A 22,641-nucleotide genomic window follows, 5' to 3' on the forward strand; every position below is an offset into this window, starting at 1 on the left:
ACACTCAAATCCTGAAAATTTACTTTTAAAATATTGAATGGATTAAAAGTAGGCTTAAATGGAGATTAGAGGAACAGCTTTGGCAATTATCTGACGGCACTGGTGATGGTTACATAAAACAGAGTAAAGACAGCGGCCTTTTGAACTCTGTGGAAAAAGGAAATCGTAAGGTTGACAAGTCAGACCAGACAAATGAAATCTAGAAGCAACAAAAACAAAGTCGAGGGTTCCAGAAGCAGAGAGAAGGGCAAAGGTACTTCATGTTGGTGGAAGCAAGTACTCCTGGTTGTGAGAAGGATGTAAAGTCAAAACTGATAGCGTAGATCGGTACATGATGGTCAGTAATAGACATAGTGGACCGGGAGGTGGGGTGGGGGCTATTTCTAAGTTGTATAACTTTTCAGTTCTTTAATAATGCTTCAGACAAGCCATCAGGTTTTTTTTTCAGCCTTATTCACCAAAAGTGAGTGGCCAGAGGCTGACTGGAGAAAGGAGTTCAAACAATACTTTGGCCGCCTATGATTAATTAGAGGAATACTTCACGCATCTGATGCCAGTCAGGTAGCATGGCAGGAGCAATCAAAATATAACCTGCTACCAAGGAGAAAGACATGTACAAACAAGCTACCCATCAGTAATTTTTTATTAAATTTCACCCAATTTTAACTCTACTAGAGTCTGAATTTTTTAAAACTCAAATTAAGATAGTTGATTTGGTAGCAAGGAGCATTGTGTGAATGATACACTGGGTCACAGCATTGCAGATGTAGAAGTGTACTGAACACATTTCTAACACAGATAGGAATCAAGCTCTTGCGGCCCGCAGTGATATTTCATCAAGGGTGCATTCCAGTTCTGTGCGACTGCTGCTCAGCATGGGCCAGAGTACGAGGGCACACCCAAAAACATTTCCAAGTTGGTGACCCTGTGCCTCCAGCCAAAGAGTCCAATAAACACTTGTGCAGAGTTAGACACGGGGTGCGCACGCACACACGAATTGTAGTCTACAGCCTGATCTTGGATGCGGACAGACAGACTCGGGTGAGCCAGAGCTCCAAGCAGGTGTGTCTCCTCCTCCTTCATCTTCTTCAATTAATGAACATCTTTGGATGGTACAGCCGGCAGAGTTCACTGACTGCATTGTAAAATGTTCTTGCAACTGCTCAATGGAGTCACTCCACTGCACACAAAGGATCACCTTAAACTAATGCACCATTTAACAAGCAGCAAGTGGCTGTTGACCTTGTGACTCTGTTTCCACAGAGTGAATAGGGGAGGCACAGAAATGTGCATAGGACCAAGAGGGTTAGATGAGGGCTACTGATAACGTCTAGAACTCTTGAGGAATTTGACCATGCAAAGAAAACCAAAGTGGGCAGATAAAAACAACGAAATTGAAGCTTCAAATCCAGCTATTGTGATTAGGTGTAATAATCATTAGCACGGTGCAGAGATCAAAATATAGCATGTATGTCCAAACGAAGACAGAGCAAACAGTCGCCATGAACAAGATGGGATCATCTGCTGAAAGACCTTCTTGTTATTGGTGTGATCTTGCCATGCACAAATTAGCTGCTGTTTTCCTGCAGAAAAACAAAATATTTCTAAAGAGCTCCACTAGCTATGAAATATTTCAGACCATTACAGGGAGATAAGAGGCAACATATAAATGCAAATTCTTTCTTTCTCGTGCCAATGACATCCATTGTGTACAGAACTATATTTTGGTTGATCATCACTGCAGAAGAAATGCAAGCAAAAAACTGACCTCCACCATGCGCCAAGTTTTCACAGAACCATGAATAGGGGAGGCATTTCTTACAGTAACAAATATGCTGCCAAAATCCTTGGCTCTAATGCAACAGTACAGCACAGGAAATAACATTCCATCTCGACAGTTAATCGGAGATGAATACAAAACCTGAACTTCCTGATGGACAACTTAACATTCAGGTTGATCACTTATTTTCTTGTGTGAAGAAGATCACCATTGAGGATAATATTAAACAAAGAGAAAGGAGCTTCTTTTTATAGAAAACTTTTAATGCAGTGATTTGCCCTTAGGACTGTTATCAAACAAAGCTTGGCACTGAGCAACATCATGGGAACATCAGGTCTGGTGGCCAAATGTTTGACCCAGGATGGTGCTGAGTTACAACTTCCGTCGAGTTGCGGCTCAGTGTCGGTTGTTTTTTTAATTTTTTTTTTACTTTTTTAAGGATGGTTTTGGGGATACAGAGGTATGTTAGGGGTCAGGTTAGGGTTTAAGAACATGAATGTGGAGGAATTAGAAGTCAGGCAAGCACGTAGGTCTCTGCTCTGCTTTCGCAGGCCAGTGAGGCGGATGTGGACGTCCGTAGTTGGATGTCAGATGTTGGGCCAGCAGAAGGTGGATGAGGGACTGCCCAAGTTAGTGGGTTGTCGCCGTGAACCAGGGTGTTGTGCAGGCAGGAGGAACGAGCCCTGATGACCTCCAGGCTCACGAATCAATGAGCCTGGATTTGGAGGCCTGGTGTTTGGTGATCGGCCTGTCCTGGAGAGGATTACTGAGGATCGAGGCCCAAGGGTCAAACTGGAAGTCCAGAAGTTGAGACCTGATGGCCAGATCCATCCACAAATCACAGTGAATCCACTGGGGAGTCGAAGCCCAATATCTCCAAGGTGAAGTCCGAGTCCGCTGGAGGCTTGAGGCCTGCCCTAGGGTTAATGGAGGGAGGAAAGGAAGATTTGTTTTTGCTGTTGTTGTTTCATTGCTTGCTGTGTGCTCTGCGGCACTGACAAGCATTGTGGGATGCTATATTGGCGTTGGTACTTTATGTGTGGTGACACTTGCGGGGCCGAGCCCAGTTATTTTGGTTGTTAACATGAATGTTACATTTCACTGTACGTTTCGATGTACATGTGAAACGTAAACTTGAGTCTTAAATCAGTGAAGTAGGTTTGAGAAGTGACAATAGAGGAAGGCAAGAAAGGAAAGGGAGAACTTTGGGGAGAGAATTCCCCAAAGGGGATCGATAGTTGATAGCATTGCCATCAATAACAGAAGGATTTAGGAACAAATATCAGGCATCTTCAGGCAGTCAAAATTAGAAGAATGCAGGCACTGTGGAATGTTCACAGGACTGGAGAGGATTAGCAAGAAAGTGGGGGCAAACAAAAAGAGCCTGATGTGTGGAAGCAGGGCCATGAAACTTGAAACACAAGCGATTCTGCAGATGCTGGAAATCCTGAGCAACACACGCAAAATGCTGGAGGAACTCAGCAGGTCAGGCAGCATCTGTGAAGGGAAATACACTGTCAAGGTTTCGTGCTGAGACCCTTCATCAGCAACCAGTCAAGGAGAAGTCAATTTAGATTGGCAAGCAGCAGTGTGCAGGTAGATTCAAAAGATGAACTCAAAAGTATCAAACAGTAATGCACTGCCCCACGGAATCTTGGAAATTCCTGGTCATGACCATCCAAGGTTGAGCAGAAGCATCTGAATGGCCCCAAGAACTTCAAACCCTGTTGCTTAGGGAATACAGGAGGCCCTGCATAAACGGCAGAAGAAGCACACCAGCTAACAAGCCACCCAGCACACGCCTTCCACCAGGTCATGGGAATACTCTGCGGTTCCCACCTAGTCAGCTCGGTCCTGACACACTGCTCAAAAAGAACACGTGACTGAGGCTTCCTGCAACCAGGCAGGGTTATGGATGACCTCAACTTGTTGGAGGGCAGAAATTATGACACTGGGACAGGAAGAACAGAATGGTGAAGTAGGGCAAGAGAGGAATGGATGCACATTTCAGCAGGTGAGACGTGACAGGGCAGAAGGGAGGCAGTATCACAGGAGGGGAAATAAGGAGGTCTCAGTGACATTGTGTTCAAATCTATTTATCAAGCGTACATCGAAGCATGAAATGAAATGTGTCCTTTGCATTAATAACCAGCACAACCAAGGATAAGCTGGTGGAAGCCTGCAAGTGTTACCACAGACTCTGGCACCAACATAGCATGGCCACAAAGTCCAGCAGAACAACAACAAAAAACAAAAGCAACAAAACAAGATAACAAGAAGGCCCATTTCCAACCCTCCCACCCACTCACTCACACACACAGACAGACTGGTCTCCAACCCCAGGACAGGCCGCCTCTGGCCCCCAGTCCCTGGACTGGACTCGCAGACATCAGATCTCTGATCTCCAGACAAGCTGACCCATAGGCTTCGATTTTCAGTCTTCCACCTCTGGATTCACTGAGCTCTGGACTTTGACCCTCAGCTTTGCCCTCCAAACTGCCAAGTTCTGGGTATTGCCCCCAGGAAATGCCAATCATGGGCGTGACCTTCGAGCCTTATCCTCAGGACTTGCCTTCAGGCCTTGGCTTCCAGCCTCACACAGACCTCCAGCATTTTGACCTGAAGGAGCGGGTGGGGAGGCAGTCATCGGCCCATGTGACTCCCACATATACGGACCTCTGACCCTGGACTCAACCACCTGTTGAGGTCGCTTCAGCACCTGCCAACCCAAACTCTGGGATCCCTGACCTTTGACCACAGAGTGCTCCGACATGGACTCTGAACATCAGCTCCTGTCCTTGACCTCTAAGTTCCCCTCATCCCTGTCCCTACACCCTAACTGGACTCCTAAATCCCCCTTTTGCCCCTAAAACCATCGCTACAAATCTAAAGAACAACTATGTCTGAGGCATGACATCACAGGCCTCGGAGCTCGCACCATTTTGACCCGAACATCTTGGGGGTCAGTAGATGTCCAGTTAACAGGATAGGATAAGCAGCATTCTGTGTACAGTTTTGATTTCCTTATTTAAAGGATGTAAACTTGCACTGAAGGCTCTTCAGAGAATGTTTATTAGGTTAATTCCTGCAATAAAGGGATTGTCTTCTGAAGGATATTTGAGAAGGAAGTTTCTGGTACAGACCTAATGTGTGTTTATATGCATAATGTGCGGCATGGAGCCAATAGGCTGAAGGGTCTGTTGCTATGCTATGTAATTCCGTGACTCATGAGTCTATATTCAATGAAGTTCAGTAAAATGAGAGCCAATCTTATTGGAAAGTACAAGCCAGTGTGCTCCAGTGGGGGGTGGCGTGACCCCCATGTTTGCTCGGCAGAAGACAAGCTGTATTATGGTCAACTGCAGGTTTCTGCAACATTCATAGACTGTGGTTATAGTTTACTGCTATCTTATGTGCACTTGCTATCTTGTACATGCCATGTGTGACTGTTGGCACAGTACTGTGTTTTGCACCTTGACCCCGGCATAACTCTGTCTCGTTTGGCTGTATTCATTGACATTCATGTGTGGTTGAATAACAATTAAAATTGAATTGAGTTGAAGACTCTGAGGAGATTGGCAAGGTTAATGTTGAGAAAACTATTTCCCTTTTGGGAATCTTGAACTAGATTCAGAATGGCGGGGAGGGGGGGCAGTGGGAGGCTCAAACTTTTAAGACAGAGGAGGAGGAGGAGGAGGAGGAATTTCATCTGTCAGGAGTCAGGAATCTTTGGAATTCTCCCAGAAAGCTGGGTCATTGAGTGGTAGAGATGCTGAAGATAAGGAATCCATAATGGAGTCAAGGGTTCTGGGGCCCAGGAAACAAAAATGCTGAGTTCGATGGTGTAATGAACAGTGATCAAGCTGGAAAGACCAAATGGGTTACGCTTTCTCCTATGACATATATTCCAATGTCTACTGAAAAAACTCAGTGTCATAAAGGATAGGGATGGCATTTACATGTAATGAAGGATTCTAACAAGACAAGCCAGCATATGAAGGAATAAAGGATATAGCATTGGATCCTTTTGTTAACAATGTCATAAATGCAAAGAATGAACTGAAAATATGGATCCTCTGTGAAAGGTGTAGGTAAACAAGGCAATTAACATTCAATTCACTCACAAGTTAATGTTTCTTACAATGCTTTTCTGAAAAAAAAGTTGAAAAGTCAAAACGTAATACATTAATAGATTTATATTGGTCTGCCTGAAGATACCCATTCTATAGAAGTTCTGAATCAATTTGATTCCATAACACTTGCAACTTCAAGCTGCATTAGGTTGAAGTCTAAAAGACTCGCATTAGTGAATTGATTTCTGTTTTTATACAAAACATAAGCTACATGTAAATCAATTATTTTGAATGTATTTCAGTGGCTGTAATAAGATCCCTCAAGCAACATATTAATTCATATTGCAACAGTTATAAAATGCTAGCGTATTCTGGGAACGTGAGCTGATTATCTTGCTTTGCGCAATTCATAGTCATTGAAACTACACTTTTTGAATATTAACATATGAATAATTCATCAATTCAAATGAAATCTGCCATCTACTAACTTCAGCGGAAATACAATTCCTTTTTAAGTAAGTATGTTAATTTCTCTGCTAGAATACCAATCAAGGGAACCTTATCCCAAAGTGTTATACTTTCTGTGTCAAAGCACACAGACCAAACTAGATTGTGTAATTCAGGTCTAAGTTACAACTATGTAATAATTTATTATAATATGTAGAGTTAAAAATCAAATAAAGATTGAGAGAGATAAATAGATTAATGTCCCAAAGCACTCTACAGCCTGTGAGATACTCTGTGAAAATAATTCTGCCTGTAATCTACAAGAGTTTATGAAAAGTTTATCTGTATAAAGCAAGAGAACAGAGAGAGGGAGCAAGGGAGTCACTACATACATAAAACAGCACGTCATGCTAAATAATGTGCAGAGTGGAGACTTAACTGTGGTAAATATCAACCTGCTCTCCATTAGAACCACAAGCACCAAATTGTGAGAAAGTATTTCTTGATAAAGAAATACTTTGAAGAATATCACAGCACTGTTTTAAGATTTTGTTTTAAACTATTCTATTTATCTTTATTCTTTAACAGGTCAGATAACAATATTGTACAAAATTAAACTATAACCACAATAGGAAGCAATCAAGAAATTTGAAGGGTTTAACAGCTTTGTCAACATTTCTGTATTGAATCTAAACATTGCCCTCCACTTGGACCTTACCATCAGTAATTACAAATGATTTATGATGGTGACAAATGAGAAAGTTCCACCAGATAATGCTGAAGTCACAGATATGCCTGCTCAGGTTTCAAGATATACTGCCTCCCACTATCCATTTGTAATACAAGTTGTAAAACACTGGAGAAAGAATTTTATGAACTCTTACATTCCTGGTGGATCAGTCAACACGGGTATTAGGTACAAGGGAATGAACAACTTAATGAAAATTCCTAAGAGGTTCAAAAGGTACCCTGTAAGTTGTAAAACATGGCAAGCAAATATTTATTAGATCTCAATGATCGAGTGCATGACTGAGCAACAGTTACAAATTTGTATAGCAGGCATTTCAGACTTTTTGAGATTGAAGGGTACACCTTCACACAGACATAAAACATAATGAGATGCATCATATATAACGTTTAAAGCTGATAATCATACACATTGTAAACCTCCCCTATTAAACAAAACACAAACATTGATTGCACTCTAAACAAGCATGTATTTAACAATAAAGCCTGGGAGCTCAAAGTCTAATTTGGTCAATGCCCTCTTTCCCTGTCGTCAATTTTATACCAAACTTCTTAACTTTTCATATAAAAAAGGATAAGACTGTTGAATTGTGATTAAATCACAATGTTTTAAACTTATGAAGCTAAAACTCTTGATATAAGGTAGATACGGCATTTTTCCCCAAGATTTTTAATTGGAACATTTATAACCACAGCATTAATCAAATTTAACACCTGATTGAGATTAAATGTCAAATTGTAATGCGCAAGTATCAGTTTTTTAAGGTTTGAATTTTATCCAACTTCACCTTACTCCTTGGGGGGAAAAAAACTAAACTGCAGATGTTGGAATGTGAAGCAAGAACATCAATATCAAGCAGCATCTGTAGAAAGGATCTGTAGATAGCGTACCATTGAAGAGGTCACTTCATTGACCTGGAACCCTGAATGATTTCTCTTTCCCTAAATGCTGTCTGAGTGGCTGAGTTCTTGTAACATTTCCATTTTGGTTTCAAACACCTTTTGCAAACTGAATCACAATAATTTTGTCAGCCACCGTGACATGACTAGAAATTTATATATTTAAAATTGGATGCGTTAAATCAGAGTGATAGATCGCAGTTTCTTTTATGGTTGGTGGGATCCATGCATTTTATCATAGTTTTGTAACTTACAGACCTTGAAGTCCTTAACATGATAAAGAGACACAGCATTTTCATTGTGCACTGAATGCCTTTTCGTTGCTTTTCCATATTAAAATCCAAGTTTAACACTGCAGAAATTCTAAAATTAAGAAGGCATAGTCACGTCACCTAAGCATATAAGAATTTACTTTCAATAAAAATATACTATCAATGGGCTTATTTTACAAAACTACTTTAATCAAATATCACTGTGATGATTGTATATTCTAGTACCAATTGTTTGGCAACAATAAAGTATAAAGTATAAGGTATAATCAAAACCAGTCTTTTTCTCTCTTAAATCTTGATCACCATTAAGCAACAGTATACCTGCCTTAGTTGGGTTACACAATTTGTCACTAGAACAAGTCTATGAAATCTGCAGAGTTTCCATCACAAACAACCACTTTTGAGAACTCATTTTATGGATTTTCCAAATGAACAAGAAAAATCACAGTATAGCACTTCAAAATATTCCAAATGTGAAAACAAGGGACTGATACATTTGGTGGATTTAACGAAATAGAAATCTCAATGATGTGTGTACAAGTGAGCACAGCTGTTTCTGCTGGTAGATAAATGAAGCAATTGAGACATTAAAATAAGCAGTTTTGCACTGAACACAATGGAACTGTTAATGAAAAAGGATAATGGTTATCACTTTTAGAACAGCATAAGTGACTTCCTATTTTAAATCCACATGCCTTTCAGTACTGGTACTGTAATAGCTACTCAAAGGAGAAATGCTATTGCAAATCACTATGAATCAGAGTGATTGAGGAAATAAGTTAACTTAATGCAGCATGGTACTGCATCACCACACCTTCATAAAAATACAAACTCCTTGTTGCAGCTTGTATGATATCCGTCTCTTTATAAAGAACAGCTGTAGCAACGTTGAACATGCACTGATTCAAGGCTCTTTCAAGCAAGTCCACCAACAGAAAATCTTTTACTTACACTTGGGTATTCTTCATTGCAACCTAGTGTTTTACTTAGATTTAGAAGAAATTGCTTCACTGGTTATGTTTGAAGTTTATTAGCTCTTAACTTTAAGAAACTGGGCAAAAAATGAATAAGCTTGCAGGAATCAAAACCCTGCTTTCTGTATCCGAGCTAACTCTATCACCCAGGCTTGCTGACTTAGACTGGTTTCGAGTTCATAAATGACTGAATTTTAAGCTTTCCCTCCATTTCCTTTAAAGATCCTCCACAATTTCTCTCCTTCCCTTCTTCTCTAGCTCAACTCAAACCAACCGAGTAATCTTTAGTAATTGTCCTGCCTCTGCTTACACTCAGGAATTCCCTTCATAAAACCCCCTCTCTCCTTTTGTAAGAACATAGCTCTGCGACCAAGATTCAGTTCTAATAAATCAAAGACAATGTGTCCAAAAGATATTTGATAATATGTTTGAGAGCTACCTTGGAATATTTCACCACCTGGCAGGTTTGCGTAAATTTAAGGCATCATGTTATGAAGTTCAGTCTCTAATATGGTGGTTTTCAAAGTTATGATGCAACCAAGACATATATGGGTGGAATATATATTACCCAAAGTTCCTTCAGTTCAGGATGTACCATCAATTAACTTAAAGTCAACTTATCTTCTCCGAACTTGCAAAGGAACATTGGGAAGGGCAAGAACATTGACACATGGACATTGCAATCATAAAGGCATCACACCAGAGGCTCTTCTTCGTCACGAGTTTGAGAAGATTTGGTATGTCATCAAAGACTCTTGCAGATTCCTATACATGTATAGTGCAGAACATTCTGACAGATTGCATCCAGCCTGATACAGACACTCGAAAGTATAAGATCACAAGAGGCTGCAAAAGGTTACACACCCAGCCACCTCCATCATGGGGTGCAAGGCTTCCCACCATCAAGAACATCTTCCAGAAGGTGGCATCCACCTTCTGAGGATCCTCACCATCCATTACATGACCTCTTCTCATTAGTACCATCAAGGAAGAAGCACAGGATACTGAAGACTCACACTCAAAGATTTAGAAGCAGCTTCTTTCTCTCCATCATCAGACTTATGAACAGTCCATATATCCATGAACACTACCTAATTGCTTTTTTTTTTGCACTACTTCTTCCGTAATTTATAGCAGTTTTGTGTTTGTCATAAAACAACAAATTTCACATCATATTAAGGAAGATAGCAATAATAAACCTGATTCTGATTCTAATAAAAGGCAATTCATTGTATCATCAAAAATAAACAAAATGCCGTATGACTTATTTCATGTACCTAATGTCTCTGATTCAGCAAGTGTTTGTAGGTGCAGGGGAGACCTCTGAACACACTGCAGAATACTTTGCTAGCTTGAGGCATCACCACTTAGTGAAACCTCTGCTGTAATGCAAGTTAACCCTTCTTTTCTTCAGCAGCTTTTCTATGCCTTAATGTATTTTGGGACTTATTTCCTCTGTGGATCAGTTTTGCACTAGTTATATAAAATAGCCTGCTTTACTTTATACTAATGCTGACTCTACGTACTAACATTAGCAAATTGAAGGATATATCTGAAGCATTTCCGCCTTCCCTAGTGCCTTGTTTGCTCCAGTATTCAACATCATTGCTTTATTACCCCGTTGCCAATAACTATCTTATTATTGCTGCCTCTGGTGTTTCCTCATAATCGAGGTTTACAACCTCTAAAGGACCTGTGCTTTGATCAGATGGGTTGCCTGGACCATTTGAACAATTTACCCAAGTTCATTATGGACATTGGGAAATGAGAAGGGGAGGGGTGGTTTTACAGAAGAAGCAGTTGGAAAAAAGGGCTGATGGTTTTGCAAGGAAGAGAAGGCAAGAGTCCTGGTGCATCAGTACTGTGAAAATACCCAAGGTAATAGCAGAGATAGAAACAGATGTTAAAGGTAAACATTCAGATCCTTACACGAGTTAATAACTGTTCCTAGACCCTACCTACAGCTGGGGAAGTTGAATGAACAGTCATCTCATACTTTGTGCCAGTTATAACCTGGCACTGTTAAATACAAGGTCATGGGGTGAGAGAGATGTACATTAAATCATTCCAAAACTCTCCAGATGTGCAGCTGCATATGTTAACAGTCTCATTTCAATTGATGTTAAAAAAGCAGAAAGCCCATACATAGAAATAAATAAACTGAGTGTCAGTTACAGGCCACAATTAACAAAGACGGGCAACAGCACCTCTACCATAATTATTCTAAACACAGATGCTCCACAAGGCTGTGGCCTCAACCACTTACTCGACTGCCTGTACTCTCACAACTGCTTGGCTATACTCTCCTCTAACCCCATCTACAAGTTTGCAAAAGGTACCATGATATTGAGCTGTCTCTCAAATAACAGTAAGTCAGCGTACAGGAGGGTGATAGAGAGTCTAGTGACATGCCATCGTGGAAACCTTTCCTTCAATGTCAGCAAAACGGAATAGTTGGCCATTGACTTCAGGAAGGGAAGCAGTACACATGCTCCTGTTTATTATAACAGTGCTGAGGACAAAGGGGTTCAGAGCTTCCAGTTCCTAGGAGTGAGCATCAACAATAACCTGTCTTTGTCCTATTACATGGATGCCAGGGCCAAGAAAACTTAAAAATGTCTCTACTTTCTTAGGAGATTGAAGAAATCTGGTACGTACCCTTTGACTTTCACAAACTTTTACCAATGCACCATAGAGAGCATCCTATCCAGATACATCACGGCTTGGCATGGCAACGGCTCTGTACGTGTTCAGAAGAAACTGAAAAAGGCTGTCAACACATCCCAGTACATGACAAAAACCAGCCTCCCCTCCATGGCCTCTGGCTACACTTCTGGCTGCCCCCGTAAAGCATCCAACGTAATCAAAGACCCCACACATCCCGGACATTCACTCCATTCTGGCTAGGCTCAAGGACAGCTATCCCACTATTATTGAATGGTCTCTTAATATGATAAAATAGAACTTAACCTCGTAATCTACTCTGTTATAAACTGACACCTTACTGACAACCTGCACTGTGCTTCTTCTGTAACTAACACTTTATTCTGCATTGTTATTGTCTTTATCTTGAACTACCTCAATCCACTGCTGTAGCAATCTTATCTCTGTGCATATTACGCAAGACAAACTGTACCTTGGTACACGTGACAATAATAAACCATTCACCACTCCCACTTCCTTCTCCAAGCCTAAACTCACCTCTGCAACAGGAAGCAGTACTGATGGGAATTAATGGATAGCTAATCTTTTCAGCACCAGCTCAGCATCTCCATAGCTATCAGATTTGTTCCATTCCATTCCACTCTGGCCATCGTGGCCTACTGAGTGACTGATTTCTTCACCAACACTTTACAGGATTTTGGAATTTCTAAAGGCAAGATATTGATGGAGAAGGAGTCCTGTTTCATTAATGCAGAACACGGTCTGATGCTTTTTACACTGTACCCCCTCCTCGTTCTCAAAATGTTGTAATCGGTAAACAAACAAGTGAGAAACTAGAAAAATAATTTTAAAAATACTACTGAGCTTCAGATGCGAGGAGATGAGCTGCATGATTTAGATCAGACATTCATTACCACAGATAAATCAGACAAGACCAGACAAAGAAAATGTGGCCATTATCCTTTCCAAATATTTCTGTATTAAGGTGATCTAGGAACTGAGTCATGAAATTTTCCAGTTCAGGTCCCAATGGGGTAATTGTAAGATCATGGAGCTGAAATATTACTTTTGTTTCTCTCTCCATTGGCCTGGCCAGGCATTTTTCTGGTTTAATCAAACCAACTGCGGAACGGTTGAAAAATCAGACGTAGTGGTCCCTGTCCAATGGTCTGTAGGTGGTGATCTACTGGCACGTTTCGAGGAGTAGCAAGCCTTTGCTGGAAAGGGACTTTAAAGGCTTTAAATGAAGCACTCTAAACAGGAATCTGATCCACCATTCACTAAAAGCTAATGCAATTTGACTCATCCAAGGCAAGCAAAGACTTTTGTCCTCCTCAGACAACATATTAACAGACACATAATTTGTAAACCCTTGGAGCCATAAAGGACAGTGCATGCAATCTGCACTTTACCCAAAAATATTATCATTCATACAATCAGTCCAGACAACGTAACTGATTTTCCAAAATCTCACTATGATCTCTTGAATTTTGCATGAGCATTTAATAGGAAGCATTAATTTAAAATTGCCATTCATTAACTTCAATTGTGATATATATTAGTAGGGTTCCTACACTCATTGTTTACAAAGTAGTTTTGAAAATGCACATACAAGCATAGATCCACCTTTGCTCAAAAGAATTATAATTAGAATTTTTTTTTCCTTGCATCCATTTCACAATGTGAGGGAGTAAAAATCTTTATGTTGTGGCTCTATCACAATGTACAAGCAGTAAGGAAGGGAAACGTGGGTGGGTCAGGGTCAGGGTTGCAAAGCTCAAAAGTGGGAAAGAGGCATTTAATTACTAGAAGAAATCTGAATGAATAAACACTACATCTAAGATTTATGGGAGATATTTTCTGGGCTAGAAGAGACGGTAGAAAGTAAAATATGATCAGTTGCCACAAGGATATGGCCCACGGAGTATGACGAACTGGTGTAAATAAGAACAGCTGTTATACAACATCATAAAGATGATCATCTGGTTTCACCCAACCACTGAAGACGTTATCCACTGTTTCTGCAGATGTGGACACTTGCGATTTGAGATCTTTCAGAACAGAATAAGAAAGATTTTAAAAATCACTTGAACCCACTTTACTTAGTTCCACTTGAATTTCTAGGTCTAGCACATTTGTATTTCAGACGAGGCTTTTCTTAAAATGTAACATCCATTGGTTAGAGATCTGGGCAATGCCAGCATTTATCACCTATCCTTGATTGCACTCGAGCTGGGGATTGGGAATGATCATCTTGAATCACTGCTGTCCTTGCGAGACAGATACTCCCACAACATTGTTGGGGAATGAATTCCAGGACTTGGACCCAGTGACACTGCAGTGGCAATATACTTCCAAGTCAGGGCTTGGTGTGAGATTTGGCAGGGAACTTGCAGTTGGTGGAGTTTCAAACACTCACCTTTCTTGCTGGTAGAAGTGATGGGTTTTGTAGGTGCTATGGGCTTGGCTTTAGTGAATGATTGCAGTGATTTTTGTAAATGTTACAAGTGCAGCCTGCGGCAAATGGAGAACTTAGGGTGGCGGAGGAGATTTTTGAACATCGTAACTTTGTGCAGTTCAAGTCACGTTTTCCAAATAAGCGTGGCTTTAAGCTTAGGCAAAGCTAGTGATTTCAAAATTTAAACCTCTGGCTGGGTATCCTTTTAAAATCTCCTTTTATATCCTTTTAAAATCTAGAATTCATTTATCTCAAACCAGGTGAAGCCAGAATGAGATTCGTGGCACAATACTTGCTTTCATCAAGGGGTGATATGGAGATACATTCATACCAACAGTTTTACTTATGTCCTGAATAGACATACACCAGCCATCCTAGATTTCTACACTCGAGCCCTTGTATTCTGCCCATATTCACTGATGGGCAGGATATGACTGCAGAAGACCAGAGTGACAAGCCACTATAGCGCTGAGTGAGCGTGAGTCTACTGGCCACTTCTAATTTGAAACATTTAAATCAAAGCCCCTTCGGGCCTCTTACATGGATGTAAATTTCAATAAACTATTCTGAAAAGACTCTGAAAGGTGACCTTTCACATCCAAGTCCCCAAAACAACATTTAAAAAAAAACAATTATTGAGTTTATTTTATTGTAGTACTACTTGTGTGCTAATTGCTTGCCTCGATATCTGTGTTACTATAGCAATTACATTTTATAAGTGCTTTGAGACAACACAAAGTCGTGGAACATGTACAGTAATACAAAATATGGCGCTTTTTTTCTTTGGGTAAGCAGCATATTTGTGAAGAAGCACACAGACTAAATTCCCGATCAGTCAGGAGGACAAAGGCAGAGGGGAGAAATGGAACACTACAGCTGGTGAGCTGGTGTTCATACCAACCTAGGCACTACACCTATAGACTGACAACCAACGTGATTCCAGAAGCACTGAAGAGAAAAAAGGAAAGCCATGGGAGAAAAATTTACATAGAGATGAAAGGCCTTCTTTGCCTTCTCAGTATGAACAAACATCAAAATTTTTAAAAAATCTGAGCGTGATTGGTGTGGGATAGGAGAAAAGGGGCTGGATAATATAAGGAACCAGCTGAGAGTCCACAGCAACGAATGGAACTGCTGTTATTTCTCAGAGTATGAGCATTTCCAGGTACACAAGGGTCCCACACAGTGGGGGGACTTCACCAATAGCTTATGGGCTTTCCTCTTCTTGCCGGAATGCCCCAGAATAAATGGTGTGCAATTTGCTTAGAGGTCCTGTTCCCAGCTAGAGCTTACTCGCTTGTATTAAAGGTGTCGAAATGCCTCCTGTTTGCAGTTTCAAAAACAAGTGGCTTTACTTTCAATATTTTTCAAGACATCAAGCTATTACTTAATGTTGATTTATTTTTTTAAATTTTTTGCTACTCAGAGTAAGTTTAAAATTGTAAATCAGCAACTGTTTTGTTTTTGTCTTGTTAGTCTCCCCCCCCCCCACCGGCTTTCAGACACCTCTCTGTCCCTTTATTAGGGAGACAGAGAGCCTGTGATATGTCCAAATGTTGGATGAATGATTAGTTGTTGTTGTACTGAAGATCATGGTCCTTATTGGGGGCTCTGCTTTTGCTTGTTTGGTGGGTGAAGGGTGCTGATGCTATTTTTCCTGAAGTACGTGGGGGAGGGCGAGGGTCGATGCTTTGCTGCTGCTTGTGCATAGGGGGGTGAGTGAGGGCTTTGGGGTTCTAATGTTTTTTTACCGTCACTCATTTCAGAGCGCGCGGCCACTCCGAAATGATATCGGTATTTGTTAAGTAGATACCCTGCACAGTCCTGATTTGATGGAGACGGACGTGAGAAGCACGGAGGAACATCTGGAGAAACTTCTGAAATGCCCGCTTCGCTGCCACTGCTACTGTGCGATCGAGAATCTCTGGAGGGGAAGGCCCCAAATCCTCGGCTTTGCCTACTGCCTGTTGCCAGGGCCGGGGTCGAAGCGCTCAGCAGAGATGGTGCTCAGTGCTCGGCGTCGGAGGGGTGGTCAGAGGCTTAAAGTTTTCGGTCGGACTCAAAAGTCGGCTGTGGTTGGGTACTTCCAGGGTGCTGCATCGGCAAGTTTGCAGCGCTGGAGGTTCATGGCAGGGAGAGTTTTTCTTCTTTCTCCCGTCTGCGTGAGATGATGGGACTTTTGAGAGACTTTGAAACTTTTTTTTTACCATGCCTATGGTCTGTTCTTTATCAAATTACGGTATTGCTTTGCACTGTTGTAACTATATATTATAATTATGTGGTTTTTGTCAGTTTTTCAGTCTTGGTTTGTCTTGTGTTTCTGTGATATCATTCTGGAGGAAAATTGTATCAGTTCTTAATGCATGCATTACTAAATGACAATAAAAGAGGACTGCGTGTCCTCATAATCTAATCTAATCTAATCTTTGGAGCACTCTTCTGTTTTCGCGGATGTCTGTGAAGAACAAGAATTTCAGGTTGTATACTGTACACATTCTCTGACATTAAAATGGAACTACTGAACTATTAGAATCAGAAATAAGAACACTCAGTAGGTCACATGAATTCTAACAGCTCTCATTTCATAGGTTTCATTAATTTTCTCACTTAACCGATCGATCTCTATAAATTAGCCTCGCCTTACCTTATCTGAGATATTTCTTTTTCCCAAACCATCCTTACCCCATCTTTTCTGCAATGTTAAAACTAACTTGCTCCCCCCTCCCCCCACCCCACCTGCAAGGAGCTTGTACTTAAATTTGATTTCTCTCTCTACAGATGCTGCCTGACCTGCTAAGCGATTCCAATAACTTTTGTTGTCATCTAGAAAAGGAAGTGACAGCTTTAGCACACAAGAGAAGTAAGGATGTAGTTTCACCATCTGCCAAAGATTTTCACAGTCGCTTCATAGGCATGGCTTGTTCTGACTCACTTACCACTAAAAAGAAACACTAACTTAAGATTAAGAGACCGACGGCAGATAAGGTAGGGTGATCTAATGTAGGATTTCAAAGCACTAATTAATGATCCCAACTGGAACTGAAAACTGTATCGGTTTTATTAGGAATACACATGGGCCAGAAAACAGCTAACTTTTTTTTGGATACTTTGAGTTCCTGAAAATGGGTATCTTCATCGACAGCTTACGGTAGTAGAGGTGATGTGACTGCTTGCCATCAAAGGAGGTTGCAGTGAGACCAATGGATACAAAGGTACCTTAAGCGTAACATTTCCAAATGTCTTAGCATAAATGTCAATCAATAGATGATAAAGGATTCACCAATTCTACCCGTGCTCCAAGAATATACTGAGCCAAGTTACCAGGAAAGTTGATGAATGCAAGGCAGTGGATGTTGTCTACATGGACTTTAGTAAGGCATTTGACAAGGTCCTGCATGGGAGGTTGGTCAAGAAGTTCTATCATTTAGCATTCAAGATGAGGTAGTAAATTGGATTAGTCATAGGCTTTGAACAAGAAGCCAGAGGGTGGTAGTAGATTGTTGCCTATCTGACTGGAGGTCTGGGACTATTGGAGTGCCACAGGGATCGGTGCCAGGTCCGTTGTTGTTTGTCATCTATATCAATGATCTGGATGATAATGTGGTTGACCAGGTCAGCAAATTTGAGGATGACACCAAGATTGGGGGTCTAGTGGACAGTGAGGAAGGCTATCATGGCTTGCAGAGGGATCTAGACCAGCTGAAAAATGGCAGATGGAATTTAATGTCGCCTAGTGTGGGGTGTTGCCCTTTGGTAGGACCTACCAGGGTAGGTCTTACACAATGAACGGCAGGGCACTGAGGAGCATGGTAGAAAAATGGAACCTGGGAATACAGGTCCATAATTCGTTGAAAGTGGCATCACACGTAGATAGGGCCGTAAAGGAAGTTTACGGCCCATTGGTCTTCATAAATCAAAATGTTGAGTACAGGAGATGGGATGTTATGTTGAAGTTGTATAAGACACTGGTGAGGCCTAATTTGGAGAACTGTGTGCAGTTTTGGTCACCTACCTACAGGAAAAATGTAAATAAGGTCTAAGAGTACAGAAAAAATTTACAAAGATTTTGCTCGGTCTGGACGATCTAAGTTATAAGGAAAGATTGAATAGGTTAGGGCGTTATTACTTAGAATGTAGGAAGTTGAGAGGATATTTGATAGATGTAAACTAAATTTTGAGTAGTATACTGTAGATAGGGTAAATGCAGCAAGCTTTTTCCACTGAGGTTGGGTGGTACTACAATCAGAGGTCATGGGTTAAGGGTGAAAGGTGAAACGTTTAAGGGGAACATGAGGGGTTGTAAGAGTGTGGAACAAGCTGTCAGCACAAGCGGTGCACACGAGCTCCATTTTAACATTTAAGAGAAGTTTGGATAGGTACATGGATGGAGGGCTATTGCGGTCCCGGTACAGGTCGATGGAAGTAGACAGTTTAAATGTTTCAGCAAAGTATAGATGGGATGAAGGGCCTATTTCTATGCTGTACTTTTCTATGACTATCGAAGGATACAGGTCACTGTGATATAATCAACATATAACACTACGAGTACCAAGAACAATACCATTAAAAGAACAACTTCAGTGACAGGGACCTGGAGTACAAAACAGCATAATTCAATCGTTCAGTAGAATGTTAACATGAATTGTTGAGTGTGTTTTATTCTTATGAGCAATCAACTTATGCCAGTTCAGAGGCTGAAAGATTCAAACATGGATTGAATTCAACAGTTAGAAATTATAAATTAATTCCTTGTCCAAAATCATGATACTAACCTAATAAAGTGAGACAAATGCTTAATTTCTTGCATTTCACTGTCTAGACATAACTGGGGGAATGGGAGTGCGAACATTCAGTGCTTTCTGTTGTAATATCACTATTTTATCCATTGTTTCTCTTGTTCCTACCCTATGCTAACCTCACTTTTACAGTAATCTCATTATTTTATTTGGAACCTCTAAGTATCCAAGCCATTGGCAGCACTGCAAAAGCAACAGATTAGCCTTGGTGCAGTGCTAGCACTCTTAACCTGCATGCCAAAAAGGTTGTAGATCCAAGCCAAACATACATCAGTGATATTAAACCTGATTTGGATTCTGACATAACCCAGGCTCACACTTTGATGCCGTGCTGAGCAAAAGCTATGCTTTTCAAAAAGAAAAACATGCACTTTTGTAATTTCTTTCAGAGTCTTATGAACTCCCCAAACACTTTGCAGTCAAGAAGGATTTTTGAAGGAGAGTCACTGTTGAAATTTGGGAAGTTCAGAAAACAGATGTTTACATGAAGGACTTTCTAATAATAATGAACGCTAGCTGGATTATTTCCTTTATAAGGGATAAATACTGAACAGGTCATTCATGCATTCAGACTATCAGACCTTTTGCATCAACCCAAGAGGGCAGGCAGAACTTTAATATAACAACACTCTAAAGGATAGTATTTCTGATGTGCAGTCCTCCTTCAATACTGTACTGGAGTGTCAACCTGGATTGTGTTCTCAGAACTCTGCAGTAGGATAATTATCCAACTCCAAGATGGGAGTGCTACCAACTGTATCAAAGGCTACACATTTAGGTGTGGTGTACTATTGTTCATATGAGACATTAACCATTCAGCCTCCTCATATTGATTCAAAGGTCACAAGAACAAGAATTTTGCCAATATGCTGCCCAAACCCAATTTCTTAATCAATAACCCCACAAATGATTACTGGCTATTTATTGCTTTGCTGTTTCCGAGACTTGCAGTGCACAAACAGGATACTGCATTTTCCCACAAAATACAATGCAATATAACGATCTTTCCAAAGTACTTTCACAGGTTACAAAGAGGTTTGGACAGTGCCAAGGATAAAGAAAGACACTTTGTAAATGAGTCTCTCTTTTTTCTTTGCTTTAAAGTTTACAGTTCACTTCATCAAAAAAGAAAAAGCCAGTCATGACTATAAGAGCAAGAGTAATGTACAACCAGAAAGAACCAAATAGTCATTTGCAGAGCCTAAATGTTGAATGGACAATAACAGATGGTAGATAATTCAATCTGTGCTGAAAATCATTGTGTTCAAACAATATTATTAATATTAGAGTAAAGTGCTACATAAATGCAAGTTGTTGCCTGGTGATGGGCTTGTGGATTGTGGAGCTGACATACAATGCAGGTCAAATGAAATAATACAGAACAAATCCATTCAGTTGCTCCACTCCTGCTGCCTACTGTAGACTTTTAAAACAACTATCCCTACAAGGTAGAACACAGTGATGTTTGGAGTCTGAAACCTCATTCAACAAAAAGTAAGAAATAATCTACTTGCAGCGCAGCAGATAACTACCCCTGATATCAATGAGGTTTCCCCTGAATGCATACACGGTGAAGTAAGATATAAACTATCACTTAAATGTAGTGGTTCCGTTCTACACTGGTAAGGCAAACTCGGAGCGTTTCTCAGATACTGTTCACCTTCATATTTCTCCAAACATAACTTAAGCGTTTAGTCGCAGTTATTAACGCCTAACCATTAACTCATTTGCTTCCAATCAGAAGTCCACTTCTTTGTGATACATCAACACAGTTCAAAAGTCCACCTGCTCAACACTCGGCTCTGCTTCTGCTCCCGAGTATATAGCAACCAGAAACTGAGCCACTTCAGATCTCGTTGAGCGTCCACTGTATGTTATCCATGGGAAGGTCACACACAGTGCAAAGGCAGATGAATCCTGATTGAAGATAATCAGGTGTCGTCCACCAAAACAGTAATAACTCTCAGTCACTCACCCTAATCCTTCGCATTGCAGCCACGATCTCCACCCTGCTGTTTGGTCTGGGTACGTCCAGTGTGCCGATGTACTGTGAAAGAAGAAATAAATCAATGTAAAAGGGACGGTAAAGTGGGATGTACTTTCGGAAGAAGGGGCTCGCGTTCGAATCAAAGTCTCATGCGCCCGCGTTCGATGAAGTGATGAAAAGTTACAAACCTTCGCCTCAAAACTGATTCCATGCCGGAAAGCCTCTTCGTTATGCAGAGGAATCCGCAAATCGTGCCCATCATCCACTAAGTTGTATTTGGTTTTGCTTGGCATGTTGGCGAGCGAAAGAAGAAAAAACACACAAAAAAAAGACAGGGCAGAATCAGGGGTGGTGGGGAGAAGCAAATGGTCCTAGGCTGGGCGAATTAAAAAATACAAGTGGCAGAACCATACGGACAATATATTTTACATCTAAACTAAGGAGGGAACTTCAGCGATTTCGGGGTGGGTTGCAAACAGCCCAACGTCCACCATACATCCAGAGGAGTTGCCGTACTGTTGATCGGCAGCGGGGTATCGTGGATTCCTGGAAGCGGTACTCGAGCCCAGCGAGCGAGTGCCTGCACTATCCTCGGCCGGCTCCGAGCGCTCCGCTGCCGGCTCACTCCTGCTGCTCCGCTGCCCTTCGCTCTCGCGGCAGCGCCACACTTCCCAATCAAAAGCGCGACAGCCCAGCCTCCCTCCCCATTGGACGACGGCCGGGAATTCCCACCCGATTGGCGTAAAGTTACATCACTTGCGTTCCGTGTGGCTGGAGAGCTCGGGGGCAGCTTCCTGGATTCGCCCGGGGAGGGTGGCTGGTTGGAGGGAGAAGAGGCCGGCGCTGCGATCCCCGAAGAGGGCTGGCTCGCACAGCGGGTGTCAGCGATTTGCAACGGATGCACGCTCGCCCCTATATGCAGTCACATCCCACCGACGCCTGCTCCTGAGGATGCGGTGTGTGGAAATGATGGCTATCCTTTGCAGCGAGATCACTCTCTGCATCGAACTTAAATATTGAAAGGCAATGGCAACCCCGGTTAAAATATCTGCTCCCCACCATGTATAATATTGGCATCCCCACCATGGCATAATATTACAAATCTATATACACATGCATGCGATTACCATATCTGAGCCAACGGTTGTTAAGCACCGTCAGCTTCAAAATAATTCTGTGTTTACCGACAAGAGGAATTATCGCAAACTGGAATATCGTTGATGTTACTGAAAGTTGTGCTAATTGAAACACATCCAAATGGGTGCTCTGACTGAGGAAGGTGGCGCCGCTTACAGAGGGACTTTCCCGTATATATGATGGAAACATGCTGGAAGACCGAAGCGAGCTGTCTTCCCATGTTGCCCCCGCTGGAGGAGAGAATGGTCGTTGGGGGGGGGGGCTAGTAAAGGTGAATCACATAATCAGAGGGCACGGTGGCCAGAATACTGGGTTTGCTTGGTTGTCGGGAAACGTCTTTTTCCAGGAAATACTTCATGCATGGCGCATATGGGTAGATTTTTTAAAATCTATTTACTGTAGGATA

General features: G+C 41.4%; 1 protein-coding gene across 4 annotated transcripts in view; it reads right to left on the reverse strand.

Moving 5' to 3' along the window:
- Positions 1-21,855, reverse strand: part of nos1apa (nitric oxide synthase 1 (neuronal) adaptor protein a) — a 452,585-nt gene extending 430,730 nt beyond the window's left edge. For 2 of the 4 annotated variants that reach the window (XM_072274209.1, XM_072274210.1), the window contains exons 1-2: positions 21,287-21,843; positions 21,087-21,158 (exon numbers count right to left, since the gene is read on the reverse strand). In XM_072274209.1, the coding sequence (XP_072130310.1) occupies positions 21,087-21,158; positions 21,287-21,391 (177 nt within the window). In that variant the 5' untranslated portion in view covers positions 21,392-21,843. Of the gene's footprint in view, positions 1-21,086; positions 21,159-21,286 lie in introns of all 4 variants that reach the window. The other 2 variants (XM_072274212.1, XM_072274211.1) reach the window with 1 other exon arrangement.
- Positions 21,856-22,641: the final 786 nt, after the last annotated feature.

The sequence above is a fragment of the Mobula birostris genome, chromosome 12 (genome assembly GCF_030028105.1).
Source record: "Mobula birostris isolate sMobBir1 chromosome 12, sMobBir1.hap1, whole genome shotgun sequence".
Taxonomy (NCBI): domain Eukaryota; kingdom Metazoa; phylum Chordata; class Chondrichthyes; order Myliobatiformes; family Myliobatidae; genus Mobula; species Mobula birostris.